This window comes from Heterodontus francisci, chromosome 3 (assembly GCF_036365525.1).
Source record: "Heterodontus francisci isolate sHetFra1 chromosome 3, sHetFra1.hap1, whole genome shotgun sequence".
Classification (NCBI taxonomy): domain Eukaryota; kingdom Metazoa; phylum Chordata; class Chondrichthyes; order Heterodontiformes; family Heterodontidae; genus Heterodontus; species Heterodontus francisci.
This window is the reverse complement of record NC_090373.1, coordinates 24,465,380-24,488,403: the sequence shown is the minus strand read 5'-3', so window position 1 is coordinate 24,488,403 and position 23,024 is coordinate 24,465,380. Positions and strand designations below refer to the sequence as shown.

At 43.3% G+C, this 23,024-nt stretch overlaps 1 protein-coding gene across 3 annotated transcripts in view; it reads left to right on the top strand.

Annotated features, from left to right (window-relative positions):
* galnt2 (UDP-N-acetyl-alpha-D-galactosamine:polypeptide N-acetylgalactosaminyltransferase 2) overlaps positions 1 to 23,024 on the top strand; it is a 106,622-nt gene that overhangs the window by 65,684 nt on the left and 17,914 nt on the right. For all 3 annotated transcript variants that reach the window (XR_010970819.1, XM_068020198.1, XM_068020199.1), the window contains exons 8-11: positions 7,880 to 7,967; positions 13,375 to 13,462; positions 17,186 to 17,289; positions 21,447 to 21,573. Coding sequence is in view for 2 of the 3 variants with exons in the window: in XM_068020198.1 (XP_067876299.1) it covers positions 7,880 to 7,967; positions 13,375 to 13,462; positions 17,186 to 17,289; positions 21,447 to 21,573 (407 nt within the window). In the remaining variant the exon portion in view is untranslated. The remainder of the gene's footprint in view (positions 1 to 7,879; positions 7,968 to 13,374; positions 13,463 to 17,185; positions 17,290 to 21,446; positions 21,574 to 23,024) is intronic.

The following is a 23,024-nucleotide window of genomic DNA, read 5'->3' as shown; positions in this document are numbered from 1 at the left end:
TAATCCCTTTACTTTATGTTTGGACAGCTGCTCTCCTGCCATTTGCCCCTCGTCCAGACACATCTTTTGTTTCTTTACTTGGCTTTGTACATGAAATCTTTTGTCATTTAAGCTCTCCTGCCCTCCACCCTATAACAGACCTTCTCTTTTGTTGTTTTTCCCCTCTCCCCTCTTTCACTTGCTCAAAACTTATTACATTTCTAACCATTGCCAGTTCTGATCAAGGGTCACAGGGACCTGAAACATTAACTCTGTTTCTCTCTCCACAGATGCTGCCTGACCTGCTGAGTATTTCCAGCATTTTCTGTTGTTTCAGATTTCCAGCATCCACAGTATTTTGCTTTTGTATAGAACAAGATAAATCCCCAGGGCCTGATGGTCTGCATCCCAGAGTACTTAAGGAAGTGGCCCTAGAAATAGTGGATGCATTGGTGGTCATCTAAGATTCTATAGACTCTGGAACAGTTCCTACAGATTGGAGAGTAGCTAATGTAACCGTACTATTTAAAGAGGGAGGTAGAGAGAAAGCAGGGAATTATAGACCAGTCAGCCCGACGTCGGTAGTGGGGAAAATTCTAGAGTCCATTATCAAAGATTTTATAGCAGAGCACTTAGAGAGAGCAGTGGTAGAATCGGACAGAGTCAGCATGGATTTACGAAAGGGAAATCATGCTTGACAAATCTATTAGAACTCTTCAAGGATATAACCAGTAGAGTTGATGAGGGGGAGCCAGTGGATGTGGTTTATTTGGACTTTCAGAAGGCTTTCGACAAAGTTCCACATAAGAGATTAGCATGTAAAATTAAAGCGCATGGGATTGGGGGTAGTGTATTGCGATGGATAGAAAATTGGTTGGCAGTCAGGAAACAAAGAGTTTTTGTATCTGGTTTTACAGCTGCCATTAAAGCTATAGCCTGGTCTGCTATACTCTCAGTCAGAGTCTTTTCCTCTGCATTAGCTTTGCGTACCCCAACAAATCCTATGGGTTTACCTCGCAATTTCCAGCCCTCTGAACCAAGATGACCTGTTTGTGGAAAAACTGAAGTGTGTTTAGAGGTTAAGAATAAGATACCTGAAAGTTATAATGAATTTTTGTCAAAGTGGAGAGTTAATCCGTATCCTGTAAGTGAGGCAGGAACACCTATCATTATACTCAGGGATACAGGAGCAACCCAAACACTCTTGCTGGGGATCGATATGTTTCCACCAGGAGCGCCATAAGCACTAAAGTTTTAGTTAATGGAATTGGTGGGGAGTATATACCCGTACCTTTTATATAGTGTGGTAGTGTGGAGTAACAGAGGGATCTTGGGGTCCATGTCCATAGATCGCTCAAAGTTGCCACCCAAGTTGATTGGGTTGTTAAGAAGGCGTATGGGGTGTTGGCTTTCATTAACAGGGGGATTGAGTTTAAGAGCTGCGAGGTTATGCTGCAGCTCTATAAGGCCCTGGTTCGACCACACTTGGAATATTGTGTTCAGTTCTGGTCGCCTCATTATAGGAATGATGTGGAAGCTTTCGAGAGGGTGCAGAGGAGATTTACCAGGATGCTGCCTGGACTGGAGGGCATGTCTTACGAAGAAAGATTGAGGGAGCTAGGGCTTTTCTCATTGGAGTGAAGAAGGATGAGAGGTGACTTGATAGAGGTGTACAAGATGATGAGAGGCATAGATAGAGTGGATAGCCAGAGACTTTTTCCCAGGGTGGAAAGGGCTATCACCAGGGGACATAATTTTAAGATGATTGGAGGAAGGTTTCGGGGAGATGTCAGAGGTAGGTTCTTTACACAGAGAGTGGTGGGTGCGTGGAATGCGCTGCCAGCGGTGGTAGTAGAAGTAGATACATTAGGGACATTTAAGCGACTCTTGGATAGGTACATGGATGATAGTAGAATGAAGGGTAGGTAGTTAGTTTGATCGTAGAGTAGGTTAAAGGTTCGGCACAACATCGTGGGCCGAAGGGCCTGTACTGTGCTGTACTGTTCTATGTTCTAAAGAGTAGGGATAAATGGGTCTTTTTCGGAATGGCAGGCAATGACTAGTGGGGTACCGCAGGCATCGGTGCTAGGACCCCAGCTATTCACAATATATATTAATGATTTAGATGAGGGAACTAAATGTAATATCTCCAAATTTGCAGATGACACAAAACTGGGTGGGAGGGGAGTTGTGAAGAGGATGCAGAGAGGCTTCAGGGTGATTTGGACAAGTTGAGTGAGTGGGCTAATGCATGGCAGATGCAGTATAATGTGGTTAAATGTGAGGTTATCCACTTTGGTAGCAAAAACAGGAAGGCAGATTATTATCTGAACGTCTATAAACAGAGAGGGGAATATACAGCGAGACGTGGGTGTTCTCGTACACCAGTCTCTGAAAGTAAGCATGCAGGTCCAACAGGCGGTAAAAAAGGCAAATGGTATGTTGGCCTTCATAGCGAGAGGATTCTAGTACAAGAGCAGGGATGTCTTGCTGCAATTATACAGGGCCTTGGTGAGGCCACATCTGGAATATTGTGTGCAGTTTTGGTTTCCTTACCTGAGGAAGGATGCTCTTGCTATAGAGGGAGGACAGCGAAGGTTTACCAGACTGATTCCTGGGATGGTGGGACTGACGTATGAGGAGAGATTGAGTCGGTTAGGATTATATTTGCTGGAGTTCAGAAGAGTGAGGGGGGATCTCATAGAAACCTATAAAATCCTAACAGGACTTGACAGGGTAGATGAAGGAAGGATGTTCCCGATGGTGGGGGAGTCCAGAACCAGGGGTCATAGTCTAAGGATAGGGGGTAAACCTTTCAGGACTGAGATGAGGAGAAACTTCTTCACCCAGAGAGTGGTGAGTCTGTGGAATTCACTACCACAGAAAGCAGTTGAGGCCAAAACATTGTATGTTTTCAAGAAGGAGTTAGATTTAGCTCTTGGGTCTAAAGGGACCAAAAGGTATGGGGCAAAAGTGGGAACAGGTTACTGAGTTGGATGATCAGCCATGATCATAATGAATGGCGGAGCAGGCTTGAAGGGCCGAATGGCCTACTCCTATTTTCTATGTTTCTATAAGCTATCTGGTGTCAGAATAGCTGCTAATCAATCATAGAAACTGTGGATAAAAGCAAAATACTGCGGATGCTGGAAATCTGAAATAAAAACAAGAAATGCTGGAATCACTCAGCAGGTCTGGCAGCATCTGTGGAAAGAGAAGCAGAGTTAACGTTTCAGGTCAGTGACCCTTCTTCGGAACTGACAAATATTAGAAAAATCACAGGTTATAAGCAAGTGAGGTGGGGGTGGGGCAAGAGATAACAAAGGAGGTCTAGATTGGACCAGGCCACATAGCTGACCAAAAGGTCACGGAGCAAAGGCAAACAATATGTTAATAATGTGTTGAAAGACAAAGCATTAGTACAGATTAGGTGTAAATACACTGAATATTGAACAGCAGCAAGTGCAAACCTGAAAAAAAACAGTGGGTAAGCAAACTGAACAAAGAAAGATGAAATGAAATAAATGCAAAAAATAGATTGTAAAAAATGTAAAAAAGAATGTTTTTTTAAAAAAAAAAGGAAGAAAAAATAACTAAAAGTGAAAGTAAAATGGGGGGCTGTCATGCTCTGAAATTATTGAACTCAATGTTCAGTCCGGCAGGCTGTAGTGTGCCTAATCGGTAGATGAGATGCTGTTCCTCGAGCTTGCGTTGATGTTCACTGGAACACTGCAGCAATCCCAGGACAGAGATGTGAGCATGAGAGCATGGGGGAGTGTTGAAATGGCAAGCAACCGGAAGCTCAGGGTCCTGCTTGCGGACTGAGCGGAGATGTTCCGCAAAGCGGTCACCCAGTCTGCGCTTGGTCTCCCCAATGTAGAGGAGACCACACTGTGAGCAGCGAATACAGTATACTACATTGAAAGAAGTACAAGTAAATCGCTGCTTCACCTGAAAGGAGTGTTTGGGGCCTGGGATAGAGAGGAGGTAAATGGGCAGGTATTACACCTCCTGCGATTGCAGGGGAAGGTGCCCTGGGACGGGGACGAGGTGGTGGGGGTAATGGAGGAGTGGACCAGGGTGTCGCGGAGGGAACGATCCCTACGGAATGCTGACAGGGGAAGGGAGGGGAAGATGCGACTGGTAGTGGCATCACGCTGGAGGTGGCGAAAATGGCGGAGGATGATCCTTTGGATATGGAGGCTGGTGGGATGAAAAGTGAGGACAAGGGGAACCCTGTCACGGTTCTGGGAGGGAGGGGAAGGGGTGAGAGTAGAGGTGCGGGGAATGGGTCGGACACGGTTGAGGGCCCTGTCAACCACAGTGGGGGGGAAATCCTCGGTTGAGGAAAAAGGAGGTCATATCAGAAGCACCGTCATGGAAGGTAGCATCATCAGAGCAGATGCGTCGGAGACGGAGAAACTGGGAGAATGGAATGGAGTCCTTACAGGAGGTAGGGTGTGAAGAAGTGTAGTCGAGGTAGCTGTGGGAGTCGGTGGGCTTATAATGGATATTGGTAGACAACCTATCCCCAGAGCTGGAGACAGAGAAGTCGAGGAAGGGAAGTGTCAGAGATGGACCATGTAAAGGTGAGAGAAGGGTGGAAATTGGAAGTTGATAAAGTTTTCTAGTTGGGGGCGGGAGCAGGAAACGGCACCGATACAGTCATCAATGTACCAGAAAAAGAGTTGGGGGAGGGGGCCTGAGTAGGACTGGAACAAAGAATGCTCGACATATCCCACAAAAAGACAGGCATAACTAGGACCCATGCGGGTACCCATAGCGACACCTTTTACTTGAAGGAAGTGAGTGGAGTTGAAGGAGAAGTTGTTCAATGCGAGAACAAGTTCAGCCAGGCGGAGGAGGGTGGTGGTGGATGGGGACTGGTTGGGCCTCTGTTCCAGGAAGAAGCGGAGAGCCCTTAAACCATCCTGGTGGGGGATAGAAACTGTGGATATTTGAATAGGATCAGATTTTAGTTGCCTTCTGCCATAAAGTCTAAAGAACCTTTCCAAAGATGGAAGGCAATTTTTAATGTGCATTCTATTCATAATCATAAAATATGTATAATACAGACCTTACCTAATGTTGAATCATGAAAAATGTGGATTTCATTTACCTTGTGTGAGCTCGGAGCCAGAGGTCACCAGGACAATACGAACTGCAAGCAGATTAGAAATCTCCTTCCATTCACATTTCTGTCTGTCTTCTCGATCTGTTTGTGTCTTTTTCACTCTTGCTCGCACATTCACACTCTTTTGTATTCTTGCATTTCTGATGCTCTATTTTTGTTCTCGCTTACTCTTTTGCACATGTGCACAATAATGGAACAAACTAACAATAATAACTCATGCTCTGTTGATTTTTTGCATTTCTTACAAAGCTGAGTAAATAATCTGATTAGATAGGGTTATATAGACACGGATGGAGATAAGCAAATACTCCATGACGCATATTGGTTCCGGTGATGTTGGGACTATGGAAAACCTCACCTGTGGAAAATAGCTCGCCAAATGGAGAAATGATGTTTGTTGCCTTTTGCAATCTTGAGAGCTTGGAGGAAAACCTGTGGGTTTTTCAAGGGAATAAATAACTTGGGCTGAGACGGTAAAAGGAAAAATTGTAGTTGACTTGTGGAAGGAGCAAGTTTGGTGGCCTTTTTATGTCATTTCAAACTGTAATGTTCAGTCTCTGCACCAGAGCTACTGGGAGGTGGTGTGGGCTAGTGATCCCCTATCAGTGCATGATCAGTGGTATGGTCTGCATCCCTGGAGTCTACCCACGTTCTCCCCCTTATTCCTGAGCCATGATCACAGACCTTCCCTTTTGTTCCTCAGCCCTCCTTTTCCCTGCCTCTGTACTTGCTTGTAAACAGTTAAATCTCTAACCTCTTCCAATTCTGACAAAAGGCCACCAACCTGAAACATTGACTCTATTTCTGTCTCCCCTATGCTGCCTGCCCTGCTGAGTTTCTATTTCAGTTTCCCAGCATCCCAGTATATTGCTTTTGTTTTAATGTTCAGTCTGTCTTTGTCTCAAGCTTCTATTTCTGCCCATTTGTGTTCTCTCAGCTCCTGTCTGTCAGGTGTCTGTCTTTTTCAGACTCCCTCTGACTGTATATGGCTCTCCACTACTCTATTATCTATTGTGTCATTAGTAAAATACAACAGTAAGGAGCAAGAGCATGCTGTAATATGGAAAAAACAACTGGTGCTCATAAACAAATTTGGGGACATGAACAATGAAATGTCTTTATACAACCTGCAAACTCCATTGGTTGCACTGAGTCCTGTGCTCCAGGTCTGGATATGGCTCGATTTTAAAATTCCCAATCCTGTGTTTAAATCCTTCCATGACCTTGCCCCTCGCTATCTCTGTCTGATAATGTTGTTATGAAGCTCTTTGGGATGTTTTACTAAAGGCACTATATAAATACAAGTTACTGTTGTTGTTCCTTGCCTAAACAGAAGATATTGTGAAAAACAGTATGTTATACTGTTACGACCGACCGCTCCAGTCAAAGCCCCCAATCAAAATATATGATTCTGATTGTGGTGGGAGAAACACACTGTTAATTCAATCCCATCGCTCCACAGATTGCCTAAAATATCATTTAAAACTTTCCAAACTAAAGAAACTCCCAGCCAAATTGTACCATCTATTAACCCCCCCCCCCCCCCCCCCGAATGAGGCTAACCAAAACAGGTGTCTTTAAATCAACAAATTAACTCTTTAATTAGAAGAACTAAATTCTTAAACCCTGTGAAGATATAAACAACATTTAAAATAGAAAAAACTAGAGTCCTTGCAAATTTACAGTCCAAAGTTGCTTGAAGTCCTCTCAGCCGTCCGATGCAGAAAAAAAAGGTTCTTCCACAATAGAACAGCCCGTAGTCTAACTCCAGCAGTAGGTGATGCTTTCCTTCTCAGGCAAATTTCAACAATTAATGACTTGCAAACACTTTCAATAGAATCAATCTGACTAGAGTTTTTTGAGGCATAAAAGATTGTCACAGTCTAACTTCCCTTCCTTCAGTTCAGATGACCAGAGATCTCTGTTTTTGGCTTGACTTTTTTAGAATTTTGAGAGATAATAATAAACAGACTAAAATCCTATTACTTCAGTTTAAATGGTTGAGAGCTCTTTTTTCATGTGCTAAACACCACAGCTGTCTGTCTGTGTGTCCTCTGTGTCTGTGTTCTGTTAGAACAAACTGTCTTCAACTAAAAAGTCAGTTCAAAATTGAATTGTAACATGTATCGCTTAAGACTCACTCCCAGTGGCTGTATCTATGGTAACGAAAATGCACCTTCCTATAACCCCTGAGGCTTGCTGGTTCTTAAAGCAGTACTGATCCTTTGCAAGCCTTAAAGGCAAACCGCATATTCTGGGGGAAAAAAACTACAGGACCATGACAATACCCACAAATACTTGTAAATCACTGTGCTTTATTTCTATAACATGTTTGATCATGTAGGTAAACTTAAATTTTCTGATTATACATATCATGACACCCAGAAACAAAATCTTTGGTCACTGCTATCAGTTAGATTCCTCTGCAGTATTTGGTCTTAATCGAATTTTGCTGTCATGTGGAAGGTGTGTTGTCTGTTCTTACGATTGAAGACCACAGTCGTTTGTTTTCTCTAAGACATTCAACCTAGATGCTCTGGTTACAATCTCATTGATGTTTGAGGGAGCTTGCTGTGCGCAATTTGGCTGCTGTCTTTCCTGCATTACAATAGTGACTCCACTTCAAAACTACTTCATTGGCTGTGAAGCTCTTTAGGATGTCCTGAGGTTGTGAAATGCACTGCAAGTGTTTCTTTTAATCATTTCTTCCGGGCTAGTAAAATAATATTGGCAATTTTTTTTTTGTATTTTGTTTTCACTTTACAGGACAAAACTAGAGTTGTTTCTCCAATAATTGATGTAATCAACATGGACAACTTCCAGTACGTTGGGGCATCTGCTGATCTAAAAGGCGGTACGTACAATGTTGACGATCTGACTTATACCAAGTCATATACCAAGCAAACAATATTGCCTCTTAATACCCACTTGTATTTTCACAACAGTTTTGGAACAATAGGACAACCTTATCCTTTTAAAGTAATAACACAAATTTTGGAAGTACACAGCAGGTCAGGCAGCATCTGCAGATAGAGAAGCAAAGTTAATGTTTCAGGTTGATGACTGTTCGTCAGAACTGCAAGAAATTAGAGTTTTAATAGTTTTTGAGCAAGTACAGAGCTAGGGAAAGGGAAGGGTGGGATGAAAAAGCAAGTCTGATGGGGTGGGGGGCAGAAGTGCTTAAATGACAGTAGGGATGAGGGGTCAAAGCAAAAGAGGAGTGGTAAGGGGACAAGTAAAGAAAAAAGGGGTGGTCTAGATGAGGTGTAAGTGGTGACAGCAGAACCATTACCAGCACCTGCTAACCGTGAAAATGGAAGCGGTGGATACAGGCTGAAATTATTAACCTCAATTTTGAAGCCAGAAGGAAATAAAGTGCCTAATCGACAGATGGGCATAAAACTGATGGGATGGGACCGTTTTTACCACATGTACTAATTTTACTGGAAAAAGCCTTATTCACTCGTGCAATACAGGTAAATTTACTTCATATGTGTATATTTACTGATCAAACATTACCACATTCAGTAGCTAAGGCAATAAAGCACTCACAATTATCAAAAAACACAATCTGCTTTTGTATGTTTGATAAAATGGTGTGAGTAATAGTATCAACAACACGTACCGTGTGAATATGAGTATTAAGATCATGTGTCCACCAACTGTGTCTATTACTTAATTTTAATTTACTAACCAGAAATGTAATTAGCAGTGTCTGAATTCCCAATTAGCCAGATGTGACAAGTGGCTAATGTATTGGACAACACTGCTGTAGAGTAAGTAAATGAAAAACAGGAACAGTGAGGATAGAAGAGGATGAAGGGCTGATATTTTAAGAGGAAGTTGTTATATGAGGATGGCTGGTGTTTTGAAAGCAGCTGTTAAATCGAGAATTAGAAACAAGAAAACTGTAACCAAAAAAAGGGCAAGGAGAGACCATCTAGGCTGTCTAGTCTGTCCCATCCAAACATGGTACAGCCCATACACATCGTGAATCATTGGATGGAGGGGCCACTTTAGGGCAAAAGTTGGAAATCAAGCAAGCTCCAGCAGACCATAGTTGCTCATTGATAATCATAACTACACTTAATTTCACCATCAGTAACACAAAATCTGCTCCACTCTCTGGAAGTCGTCCAGCTCCTTTGAAGCACTGCAGTGTTTTATATGTACTGAACATTATGGTAATCCCTTCCACAAATCTGTGAAAAGAATTCTATCCAACTTAATTCTGACTTTTCATCTTTATAGTGCTGCTCCTTAATTCTCCCATAGCGCTCTGTCTCAAACAACCTGAGATAATTTCCCTTCATTTTTTAAAAAATCTCATAGCACAACCTATCTCCTTGAGCCTCTTAGGCTCACCATTGAAAAAAAGAAAGAACTTGTATTAAATAGCACCTTTCACAACCTCAGGATGTCACAAAGTGCTTTACACAATTTATATACCAGTCCGTTCTACTGCAGCTGAACAATGTGGTATTGAGCTTCCAGCACAGAAACAGGCCGCTTGATCTAAAGGGTCAATGCTGGTGTTCATGCTCCACCAGAGCCACCTCCTACCCTACTTCATCTAACCCTATCAACATATCCTCTTATTTCTTTCTCCCTCATGTATTTATCTAGCTTCCCCTTAAATGCAGCTACGCTATTTGCTTCAACCACGCCACACACTCACCATTCTGAACAAAGAAGTATTTCCTGATTCCCTTGTTGAATTTATTGTGGAGTCCATGTGAGATAGGTACACCCACAGTGCTGTTAAGAAGGGAGTTCCAGGATTTTGACCCAGCGACAGTGAAAGAACGGCGATATATTTCCAAGTCAGGATGGTGTGTGACTTGGAGGGGGACTTGTAGGTGGTGGTATTCCCATGCATTTGCTGCCCTTATCCTTCTAGTTGGTAGAGGTCGCGGGTTAGGAAGGTGCTGTCTAAGGAGCCTTGATGTGTTGCTGCAGTGCATCTTGTAGATGGTACACACTGCTGCCACTGTGCGCCGATGGTGGAGGGAGTGAATGTTTGTGGATGGGGTGCCAATCAAGTGGGCTGCTTTGTCCTGGATGGTGTCGAGGTTCCTGAGTGTTGTTGGAGCTACACCCATCCAGGCAAGTGGAGAGTATTCCATCACACTCCTGACTTGTGCCTTGTAGATGGTGGACAGGCTTTGGGGAGTCAAGAGATGAGTTACTCGCTGCAGGATTCCTAGCCTCTGACCTGCTCTTGTAGCCACGGTATTTATATGGCTACTCCAGTTCAGTTTCTGGTCAGTGGTAGCCCCTAGGATGTTGATAGTGGGGATTCAGCGATGGTAATACCATTGAATGTCAAGGGGAAATGGTTCGATTCTCTCTTGTTGGAGATGGTCATTGCCTGGCACTTGTGTGGCACGAATGTTACTTGCCACTTATCAGCCCAAGCCTGGATATTGTCCAGGTCTTGCTGCATTTCTACACAGACTGCTTCAGTATTTGAGGAGTCGCGAATGGTGCTGAACATTGTGCAATCATCAGCGAACATCCCCACTTCTGACCTTATGATTGAAGGAAGGTTATTGATGAAGCAGCTGAAGATGGTTGGGCCTAGGACACTCCCTGAGGAACTCCCGCAGTGATGTCCTGGAGCTCAGATGATTGACTTCCAACAACCACAGTCATCTTCCTTTGTGCTAGGTATGACTCCAACCAGCGAAGAGTTTTCCCCCTGATTCCCTTGACTTCAGTTTTGCTAGGGCTCCTTGATGCCATACTTGGTCAAATGCTGCCTTGATGTCAAGGGCAGTCACTCTCACCTCACCTCTTGAGTTCAGCTCTTTTGTCCATATTTGAGCCAAGGCTGTGATAAGGTCAGGAGCTGAGTGGCCCTGACGGAACCCAAACTGAGGGTCTCTGAGCAGGTTATTGCGAAGCAAGTTCTGCTTGATGGCACTGTCGATGACACCTTTCATCACTGTACTGATGATTGAGAGTAGACTGATGGGGCAGTAATTGGCCGGGTTGGACTTGTCCTGATTTTTGTGTACAGGACATACCTGGGCAATTTTCCACATTGCAGGGTAGATGCCAGTGTTGTAGCTGTACTGGAACAGCTTGGTTATGGGCACAGCATGTTCTGGAGCACAGGTCTTCAGTGCTATTGCCAGAATATTGTCAGGGCCCATAGCCTTTGCAGTATCCAGTGCCTTGAGTCGTTTCTTGATATCACGCGGAGTGAATCGAATTGGGAGAAGTCTGGCATCTGTGATGCTGGGGACTTCAGGAGGAGGCCGAGATGGATCATCAACTCGGCACTTCTGGCTGAAGATTGTTGCAAATGCTTCTGCCTTATCTTTCGCACTGATGTGCTGGGCTCCCCCCTCATTGAGGATGGGGATATTTGTGGAGCCACCTCCTCCAATTAGTTGCTTAATTGTCCATCACCATTCATGGCTGGATGTAACAGGACTGCAGAGCTTAGATCTGATCCGTTGGTTATGGGATCGCTTAGCTCTGTCTGTGGCATGCTGCTTATGCAGTTTGGCACGCAAGTAGTAGCTACACCAGGTTGACACCTCATTTTGAGGTATGCCTGGTGCTGCTCCTGGCATGCCCTCCTGCACTCTTCATTGGACCAGGGTTAGTCTCCTGGCTTGATGGTTATGGTAGAGTGGGGGACATACCGGGTCATGAAGTCACAGCTTGTGTTTGCATACAATTCTGTTGCTGCTGATGGCGCACAGCGCCTCATGGATGCCCAGTTTTGCATTGCTAGATCTGTTTGAAATCTATCCCATTTAGCACTGTGATAGTGCCACACAACACGATGGATAGTATCCTCAATGTGAAGGCGGGACTTCGTCTCGACAAGGACTTTGCGGTGGTCAGATATATAAATATCTTTATATTTATAGGTTATTCACTAGTATTCTGTCCTGATTGGTGTACTGACCCCCTTTTCCAATGCTCCAGTTGCCAATATGATATAAATATTTCAGAGTTTGATTGCATTGTATACTATTTGCCCTGCTTCTTATTTTGATATCCAAAGCAAACCTGAAGATTTTGCTTATTCCACCCTTGTCCAAGTCATTAGAATGACGAAAGGGTTTTAAGACTGACGCCTGTGGTAGCTTGTTCATATCCTCTGATTTGAATGACTCGGTAATGTACACAGCTGTGTGTGTGGATGCTGTACAACAGCAACTTGCATTTATATAGTGTCTTTTACATAGCAAAATGTCCCAAGGTCCTGCATAGGAGCACACTCAGACAAAAAGTGACCAATCCGCATAAGGAGCTATTAGGAAAGATGACCAAAAGCTTGGGCAAAGAAATATGTTTTAAAAAACATCTTAAAGGAGGAGAGTAGAGCTGGAGAGTTTTAGGGAGGACATTCCAGACCTTTGGGCCTAAGCAGCTGAAGTCACGACTGCCAATGGTAGAGCGATGAAATTCAAGGAAACACAAGAGGCCAGAATTGGAGGAGCACAGAGATCTTAGAGAGGGTTGTAGGGCTGAATGAGGTTACAGAGGTAGGGAGGGTGAGGCCATGGAAGGATTTAAGCACAAGGATGGGATTTTTAAGATTGAGGCTTTGCTGACCTGGAACCAATGTAGGTCAGCAAGCACAGGGATGATGGGTGAATGGGACTTCATGTGAGTTAGGATACAGGCAGCAGAGATTGAATGAGCTCAGGTCAATGAAAGAGCAACCATAAACTGTCCAAAACACACCACCAGGGAATAGGTGTGGATTAGTTCTAGGAGCTCCAACCAAAATCAACCACTGATGATGGCACGTTCTATACACTAAACAGAAGGGGAACCTTGTCTAACTTTCTTCAACACAGAATTTAATAAGCACTCTCTAAGCATTTACTGACAATAAATGTGCAGAATGCTACACAAATAAATGAAAAACTTGTACTGAATAATTTGATGAAGAGAAAATTCATCAAAAGCAAAATACTGCAGGTGCTGGAAATCCAGAATAAAAACAGAAAATGCTGGAACCATTCAGCAAGTTGGACAGCATCTGTGGAGAGAGAAACAGCGTTAATGTTCTAGGTTTATGACCTATCGTCAGAGAAAATTAGTCTGCTCTAATTGATTTAATTGAAATTTGCAGAAACACCACAGATATAGTTGCTCCCAAATGGTGCTTTGGAAATGTAACATTTTCAGTTTCCACTGAAATATATATTTTGTTTTTTTTTAAAAAGTATGATTTATTTACTTATCTTTCAGTGCAGCTTTGTTATTGACCTGACCTATTTAATTGGCAGGTTTTGACTGGAATCTGGTCTTTAAATGGGATTATATGACTCCAGAACAAAGACGAGCTCGTCAGGGTAATCCGATTGGCCCTATTAGGTATGTATAACTGGGGTTTTATATTTGAATAAAGATACATTTAATAGTGTTACATCACATTTCCTTGTCGCGATTAATAGTAGGCAAATGTATTCCTGGGAAATTTCTTCTGACTGATTGGCTGATATGCCCATTTCTCAATGTTTTTTCAAAAAACACAGCAAGGCAGTAATTTGGAGCGTGCAAAGAAACTTTCCCATCAGGAGAAAATGCCTTATATAACAGGATTTAAAGAAAGAACTTTAAATGTGGGCCATGCTCTCCGGAAAGAAAAAAAAAATTTACATTTCTATAGCACCTTTCACGACCTCAGGACATCCCAAAACTCTTCACAGACGATGAAGTACCTTTGAAGCGTAGTCACTGTTGTAGGAAACACATAGCAATGTGGTAATGACCAGATCATCTGTTTTTAATGATGTTGGTGTTAATTGTATATCAATTGGGCATTTAATTGTATTCAGATGGAGGGTATTATTTGGGGACTCACCTGTGCTCTATATATAGGAGCAGATTGGGTTGGAGTTGCACAATATGTAATGTGTGTCTCTGTAAACAAAAGCTTGTAATCATATAAGATTAGGCTTCCCTATTCTATCCTTCACCACCTGGTTAACTGAGTTCTAACAGTTGGTTGGGTGATAAATAAGGTTGCCGGGATGAACTCTCTGCTCTTCTTTGAAATGGTGCCATGGGATCTTTTACATCCACCTGAGAGGGCAGCTGCAACACTGCACAAATAATTCCAGATAAACACATGAGACAGCATGTTGAAGTCTCTGCTTGTATTGTTTTTTGCTGCTTGCCCCAACTTTGTTCTCTTCATCCCTACACCACTCCACATCCCCCCCCAGTCCCTGCCATACCTATCTCACCAACTTTGGCTCCAGCCCTGAGCCAGTTTGGGTGCTGCTTGAAGCTCTGGCCTGTAAAGCTCCAGAGGGAGAGAGAGACAAGAAACATCTTTGCAGCTCCACAGTCATCATCCGCTTTCACCCACCAACCATCACCTTTATGCAAACCTCCTTCAAGGTATTTATAAGAGTTTTATTTAATATGTTCAAGAAGTCCCTAATCCTCACCAGCAGTTAACAGGCTTGTGCGAGAATCACTTCAGTTAATCTGCTTTAGTTAATGATGCACTTGTGTCCTCTCTTTCTGACATTCTGACATTTTAAATTCTTTGCAAGATTTGCCATTCACTCCCTTCTAGCCCCATCCTTTGCCCTGTGTCCCTTCCTTCAAATTACCAAGCCCAATGCTCCTTCCCACTTGGCTTTGAGACCATCCTTCCAGGACCCCTGCCATGCAAGACCTAGCCCTCTTGATTTCTCTTGTCACCCACATGTGTTCCAGGGGCTTCTGGCTGAATCAGTTACTCTCAGAGGCCTATGACCACATCCACCATAACGGCGCCATCCATCTCATTCATGATAGCGTAACATTCAAGCTTCTGTTCTTCCCAATACCTATGGCCCACAACCTGATGTGTATGGTGTTTCTGGGGAACAACTATGAACTCGGGTTGAGAGATTTCTCATAAGTACCAGGTCTCAAGGTAGACAATATTGTTGCAAAAATTTCAAATGCTGATAATACTGTTGCATCGATAAGTTGAATTAATTTCCTTGTAACTTTTGCAGTTTTTTTTGTTCATTAGTTCCACCGGCAAAGCCTCTCAAATTGGTAGAGAGGCCATGATGACACATGAAAGGGTTTTCAATTTAATTTGTTTACCATCTTAATGCATATACTTTGCATATCAAGTGTGACACCTGAGTTGTGACAGAAATTGTGTTGCCTTAAGTGTGACGAACAAAATAAGCATTAGGTGTGTTTTTGTATATGGATGCAGATTTCTCAGTACATTTACAAAGAATTGTCATATTAGACAATTAGTTCTAGTCTTTCTATATGGGTTTAACATAGCTTTTACTTAGTTTCTGTTGAGGTTTTGATTTACCAAGACATTGATGCAGCACTTCCAACCAGAGAACCTTTCTTTGTTTTTACATTCTACTGCAACCACTCAAAGTTTAGCGCATTTCAGAATGGATCCTTCCCAGTGACATTTTGGTAGAATCCCAGAATTATTTATGTTGTTTCAAGGTTGGAAAAAGATCTTGCATTTATATAGAATCTTTCACGTCCTTGGGATGTTCCAAATTAATTAATACTACAGTGCAACGTGGCTGCTAATTTACACAGATAGAACCAACAAACAGCAAATAAGATAAGACTATTTGATCTATTTTAGATGGTATTGGTTGAGGGGGAAATGTTGATGAGGACACAAGGAGAACTCGCTTGTTCTTCTTTGAACAGTATCATGAAATCTTTTACATCCACCTCAACAGGCATGTGGGGCCACGGTTTAATGTTTCATCCGAAAGATAACACCTCTGCCAGTGCAGCACATCCTAAGCACTGCGCTAGTACCAGCCTTGATTGGGGTGGGGCTGAACCCATACCCTTCTGAGGGTCATTGCGTGCATGTAACTCACTGTAAGGAAACTTTAGAGACCAAAATACCTCTCATCAACCCTCTGTTGAGTTCTCCTGGCAGCTCTTTGGATAGCGTATAGCTTTGAAACTTGTAGGGTAGAAATCACTGAGGTGATATTATTATACAAAAACTGAACACATTTTGTGTTACCTGCTCTATTACAGCAGTGAGCGGGATTAGACACACGCACACTAAGCATTTGGCAGTAACAATACCAATAGAAATTTGTATTTGTGTGTTTGCCCTAGTTTATGACCTGGTGCATTGGTTATTTCATTAGGTGGCAATGAATCGAGATTTTTTTTTTTTAGAGATACAGCACTGAAACAGGCCCTTCGGCCCACCGAGTCTGTGCCGACCAACAACCACCCATACAACTAACCCTACAGTAATCCCATATTCCCCATCACCTCCCTACACTAGGGGCAATTTATAATGGCCAATTTACCTATCACCTGCAAGTCTTTTGGATGTGGGAGGAAACCGGAGCACCCGGAGAAAACCCACGCAGACACAGGGAGAACTTGCAAACTCCGCACAGGCAGTACCCAGAATCGAACCCGGGTCCCTGGAGCTGTTAGGCTGCGGTGCTAACCACTGCGCCACTGTGCAGAGAAACACATCAACTAACGTCTCTGTCTCTTGGTCCAAAGGAGTGTTCAGTAAGCAATCCAGTGGAGAGTGCAGTGGGCTGAGTGCAACATTGATACTTTAGTCTGTTTACTGTTAAGCCGGTACATCCCAATGTTAGAGATGTGCTGGTGGGCAATATGTGCAATGGATTATCTTTATCTTTGTACTAATGGCTGGGGAGAAATAGATGGGACTCTTAACAATGACAGATGTGCACACTTTCAATGATAGTTTTTTTGCTCTGTTGTTGGTGCTATTCTTTTATGTAGATTGCAGCTTCTTGCACTTTGTTAGTGGCCAGTGGTTAAAACCTTTGTATTATTCACTTTAAAAAAAAAATATTGTCTAAGGAATGAGGGGCATAACGAATTGATAGAATCACAGAACATAGAAAGAGACCATTCAGCACCTTGTGCATATGCCCGCTCTTTGAAAGAGCTGTCTAACTAGTCTCACACCCTTGCTCTTTCCCCGTAGACCTACAATTTTTTTAATTTATTTTCAGGTATATAACCAATTCTCTTTTGGAAGTGTCTAATGTATTGTGTTGCATGTAAATGTATAATGCATTATGTTCTTCTTAGAACGCCCATGATAGCTGGGGGTCTCTTTGTGATGGATAAAGGTTACTTTGAAGAGCTTGGTAAATATGACATGATGATGGATGTCTGGGGTGGAGAAAACTTAGGTAAGTGACTACAGTATTCAATGCATTAAAGGATCAGAGCGAAATTGTGAAACATGATGTGTGGTAGATCAGTGCTTTAGTAAATTCTGTGAATGCTTAAAAATTACAGCAGACTAATTTCGTTTTCTGTGGTATTTTGCCAAATTATATTTCGGATAACTTAATTTCACAGCACATGAGCCCTGAGCTTTAATGTAAGAGGGTATTTTTGCTGCCAAAAGTACTATAACATCTGGTTTTCGATCTGGGATTGTCATTTTCTACACAAACACAGTGCATTAAAATGTTTCTCTGCTTGACCACTTGATGCAGCTGTGGGCAAACCCCTGAAAATCTTGCGGCCTGATAGTGGTTGTGGAAACCTGACTCCAACTGGTAGGAATATGGAATTTAGTGTAGGATTAGTATAAAATGGGTGGTTGATGGTCGGCACAGACTCGGTGGGCCGAAGGGCCTGTTTCAGTGCTGTATCTCTAAATAAAAAAAATAAATAAATAAATAACTGACCATCACCAGCACTGAACATATACTGCTGGCTAACATCAAGCTAGATTTAATGGGGAGTTTCCTTACCATTCTGATGGCCGATGTATAGGCAGGCATACTGCTAGGGATATATTTCTTATTGTGATGCGCTCTTAGAATTAACAAAAGAATCCCGCTGTGCGAAACTTCATTTTTATGAGATGAGCCAACTGTTCATGCCTTTCTGCGCCAAATGGAGTTTGGGGTCTCAACTACTGTGAAACTCTCCAAAGAGACAGAGCATCATTGCAGAAGAGATTTGGAAGTATGTATTATGGTACCACAGTGCCTTAAGGTGGTTGATGTTTGTTGGGGAGCAGACCTGCTTGTGATCATACCGTGTGGTTAGGCATAATCAATTTCCCATTGCATTTTGTAAGAAAGTACTTCAGTTTGTGCAGCAGTTTTATCAGGAAGCATGCTTGCCGTCTTCTGTCCTTCTTCTGTTTTATTTTGTCATCAAATGCCATTGCACTGCCCCCTCCAGAATGAATGACTTCCCATCCGTGCCACTGTAAGCAAATACGCGCAGAATTGGACAGATGAATAGTATATTTGCTCCAGCAGTACGTCAGTGGCTTTGTAGACAAAGATTAAAGTCTCACTCCCTGCAGATTCTTCCCAGTTGCAGATCATATATTTGGTTCAGTAATTGGATCTGATCAATGCTGAGACAAAGGTGGCAGAGAGAAATGTTTTACTCTACTTGTCAGTGTCACTAGTATTCTGTAGCATTGATGTCCATCTTGTGATGGAATATTGTAGGGCTCTTTAATCGCGAAATCCCATTGTTCCCATTTTTCACCTCCATAAACTTGAACTCATTCAAAACTCATGTTGCCCGTATCCTAATTTGCACCAAGTCACGTTCACCTATCACCAGCTCCCTTGTCTTCTTTGGCTCCCAGTCCTGCAACCTTGTTTTAAAATCCCACCATGGCCTCACCCCTCATTGTCTCTGTAACCTCACCCAGCCCCACAACCTTCTGAGATCTCTGCGCTCCTCCAATTCTGACCTCATGCGCATCCCCGATTTTCATCGCTCCAGCATTGGCTGCCAGGCCTACAGCACCTGCACCCTAAGCTCTGGAATTCCCTCTCCATCTCTCCTCTTCTCTCCCTTTCTCAGAGCCTCCTTAAAACCTACCTGATCTATTATCCCCTTATGTGGCTCAGTGTCCAATTTTGTTTGATGCTTTTATAAAGCGCCTTGGGACATTTTACTATGTTAAAGGTGCTATATAAATACAAGTTGTTGTTGATGTGGACTACATAGAGTCCAAGGGCTAGAATACCAGTGGACATTATGTGGGTCTCTGCCCTCAGGCAAGGTTCTGGACCTGTAGAGGTGTTCAAAATCATGAGAGGTCTGGACAGAGTAGATAGGGAGAAAGTTCCCATTGGTGCAATGGTCAAGAGCCAGAGGACAGCGATTTAAGATGAATGGCAAAAGAAGCAAAGGTGCCCTGAGGAAAATGTTTTTTTCGGATGGTTAGGATATGGAATGCACAACCTGAGAATGTGGTGAAGGCAGATGCAATCGTAGCTCTCAAAAGGGAATTGTATAATTAACTGAAGAGAGAAAATTTGCAGGGCTTCGGGGTATAGGCGGGAAGTGGGACTAGCTGAGTTGCTGTTGCAGAGAGCCAGCACACTCACGTTGGGCTGAATGGTCTCCTGTGCTGTAACCATTCTGTGATTCTATAATGGGCTCAGTCCTCCACAAAATTAAAATCAAAACGGCTCTACACAAATTGTTGTCACTTTTTTTTTTATTAATTCATGGGATGTGGGCATCACTAGTTATACCAGCATTTATTGCTCATCCCTAATTGCCCTCGAGAAAGTGGTGGTGTGATGCCTTCTTGAACCGCTGCAGTCCATGTGGGGTAGTTACACCCACAGTGCTGTTAGGAAGGGAGTTCCAAGATTATGACCCAGCGGCCGTGAAGGAACGGTGATATACTTCCAAGTCAGGATGGTGTGTGACTTGGATGGGAACTTGCAGGTGGTGGTGTTCCCATGCATCTGCTGCTCTTGTCCTTCTAGGTGGTAGAGGTCGCGGGTTTGGAAGGTGGTGTCAAAGGAGTCTTGGTGCGTTGCTGCAGTGCATCTTATAGATGGTACACACTGCTGCCACTGTAAGTCGTGCGTCGGTGGTGGAGGGAGTGAATGTTTGTGGATGGTGTGCCAATCAAGTGGGCTGCTTTGTCCTGGATGGTGTTGAGCTTCTTGAGTGTTGTTGGAGCTACACCCATCCAGGCAAGTGGAGAGTATTCCATCACACTCCTGACTTGTGCCTTGTAGATGGTGGACAGGCTTTGGGGAGTCAGGGGGTGAGTTACTCGCTGCAGGATTCCTAGCCTCTGACCTGCTTTTGTAGCCACGGTATTTATATGGCTACTCCAGTTCAGTTTCTGGTCAGTGGTAGCCCCTAGGATGTTGATAGTGGGGGATTCAGCGATGGTATTGCCATTGAATGTCAAGGGGAGATGGTTCGATTCTCTCTTGTTGGAGATGGTCATTGCCTGGCACTTGTGTGGCACGAATGTTACTTGCCACTTATCAGCCCAAGCCTGGATATTGTCCAGGTCTTGCTGCATTTCTACACGGACTGCTTCAGTATTTGAGGAGTCGCGAATGGTGCTGAACATTGTGCAATCATCAGCGAACATCCCCACTTCTGACCTTATGATTGAAGGAAGGTCATTGATGAAGCAGCTGAAGATGGTTGGGCCTAGGACACGACCCTGAGGAACTCCTGCAGTGATGTCCTGGAGCTCAGATGATTGACCTACAACAACCACAACCATCTTCCTTTGCGCTAGGTATGACTCTAACCAGCAGAGAATTTTCCCCCTGATTCCCATTGACTCCAGTTTTGCTAGAGCTCCTTGATGTCATACTCGGTCAAATGCTGCCTTGATGTCAAGTCACTCTCACCTGACCTCTTGAGTTCAGCTCTTTTGTCCATGTTTGAACCAAGGCTGTAATGAGGTCAGGTGCTGAGTGGCCCTGTCGGAACCCAAACTGGGTATCACTGAGCAGGTTATTGCTAAGCAAGTGCTGCTTGATGGCATTGTTGATGACACCTTCCATCGCTTTACTGATGTTTGAGTGTAGACTGATGGGGCGGTAATTGGCCGGGTTGGACTTGTCCTGCTTTTTGTGTACAGGACATACCCGGGCAATTTTCCACATTGCCGGGTAGATGCCAGTGTTGTAGCTGTACTGGAACAGCTTGGCTAGGGGTGCAGCAAGTTCTGGAGCACAGGTCTTCAGTACTATTGCCGGAATATTGTCAGGACCCATAGCCTTTGCAGTATCCAGTGCCTTGAGTCGTTTCTTGATATCACTTGACTAAATCACAATGTGTATGCAAGGATCACAAGAATTTGTCTCTGTTTTCTCCTGGACATCTTTGCCTCGTATGCAGAATCTTGAACATTGAGTCAACCATGACCTATTGAACCAAGTTTTCTATGTTGTTATGAAGGTCTGTGACTTTGCCATTGTTCCCCCAGCTAGTGCAGAATTAAAGGACAAAGATTGGGGTGGCTGTGGATGTTGGTAAGCAAGGAAAATTTGAACGCTCATTTTAGTTATGTGTACTATATGAACATCTCTTTCAGAGATCTCCTTTCGGGTGTGGCAGTGTGGAGGCATCCTTGAAATCATTCCCTGTAGTCGGGTGGGCCACGTATTCCGCAAGCAGCATCCCTATACATTTCCAGGAGGTAGCGGTACTGTTTTTGCACGGTAAATAGTTCTGATATTTAAAATTTACAGTCTTGTTTTCAAATCTTTCCATGGCCTTGCCCCCTCCCTCTCTCTCTAATTTCCTCCAGTCCTACAATCCTCACAGATCTCTGTGCTCCTCCTATTCTGGTTTCTTGCAGAATTTTCACCACATTACCATTTGGCGGCTGTGCCTTCAGCTGCCAAGGCCCTGTACTTTGGAATTCCCTCCCTAAACCTCTCCACCCCTCTCCCTCTCTCTTGTCCTTTAAGACGCTGGATAAAACCCATCTCCAGTCCGAATATCTTTCTGTGACTCCGTGTCAAGTTTTGATTGATAATCACTCCTGTGAAGCGCCTTGGGATGTTCTACTATGTTAAAGTCGCTAAATAAGTGAAGGTTTTAATGTTGGTATGCTGGCTGTGGTTGATCAGGGATGCACCGGAAGAAAGAAGAAATATCTCGTCGACCTTGTAGAGGTGACGTAGTCTTTACATATGTGGTACACCTAACAGTAATTGACCATTGACAATTTCACCATTATCTAAGCAGTGATATTTTATGTCCTCACTAAGATGGGTTCTACCATTGATCAAATTTATTTACCCCAATTCCCAACCTTGAAAACATAAGAGAAGTCACAATATAAAAAGACCATTCAACTCATCAAGGATGTGACCTGCCCACTCGTGGGTATGAGAGGAGCCTAATTGCCAATACACCATGCATTAGTTCGACACGTTTCTGTGGAATTCTGCTGATGATGAAAATTTTGGCCAATTTTAAAATAACACTTGTTACAGGGGTTTCATATGGGCTCGTAAACGCATTGGTTTTACACCTGTCATAGAATCTTACAGCACAGAAGAAGGCAATTCAGCCTAAGGTGCCTGTGCCAACAGTTTAAAAGAGCTATCCAATTACGTTGCACTCCCCTGCTTTTTTTCCCCCTATAGTTGTGTAGCTTTTTCCTTTTCAGGTACATATCCAATCCCCTTTTGAAAGTTAGTATTGAGTCTGTTTCCGCCATCCTGTCAGGCCAGGCATTCCAGATCATAATAAATCTGTGCAAAGAAATTTTTCCATACCTCCCCTCTGGCTTTTTTGCCAATTATCTAAAACTCTGTGTCCTGCCAGTGCAAACAATTCTCTCTATCTATTATCAAAACCCCTTATAATTTTGCAAACCTCTTAAATTAAAATCTCCTATAATCTCTGCTATAAGGAGAACAATCCCACCTTCAAAACATAGAAACATAGAAAATAGGAGCAGGAGTAGGCCATTCGGCCCTTCGAGCCTGCTCACCATTCATTATGATCATGGCTGATCGTCCAACTCAGTAGCCTGTTCCTGCTTTCGCGCCGTACCCTTTGATCCCTTTAAATCCAAGAGCTATATCTAACTCCTTCTTGAAAACATACAATGTTTTGGCTGCTTTCAACTGCTTTCTGTGGTAGCGAATTCCACAGG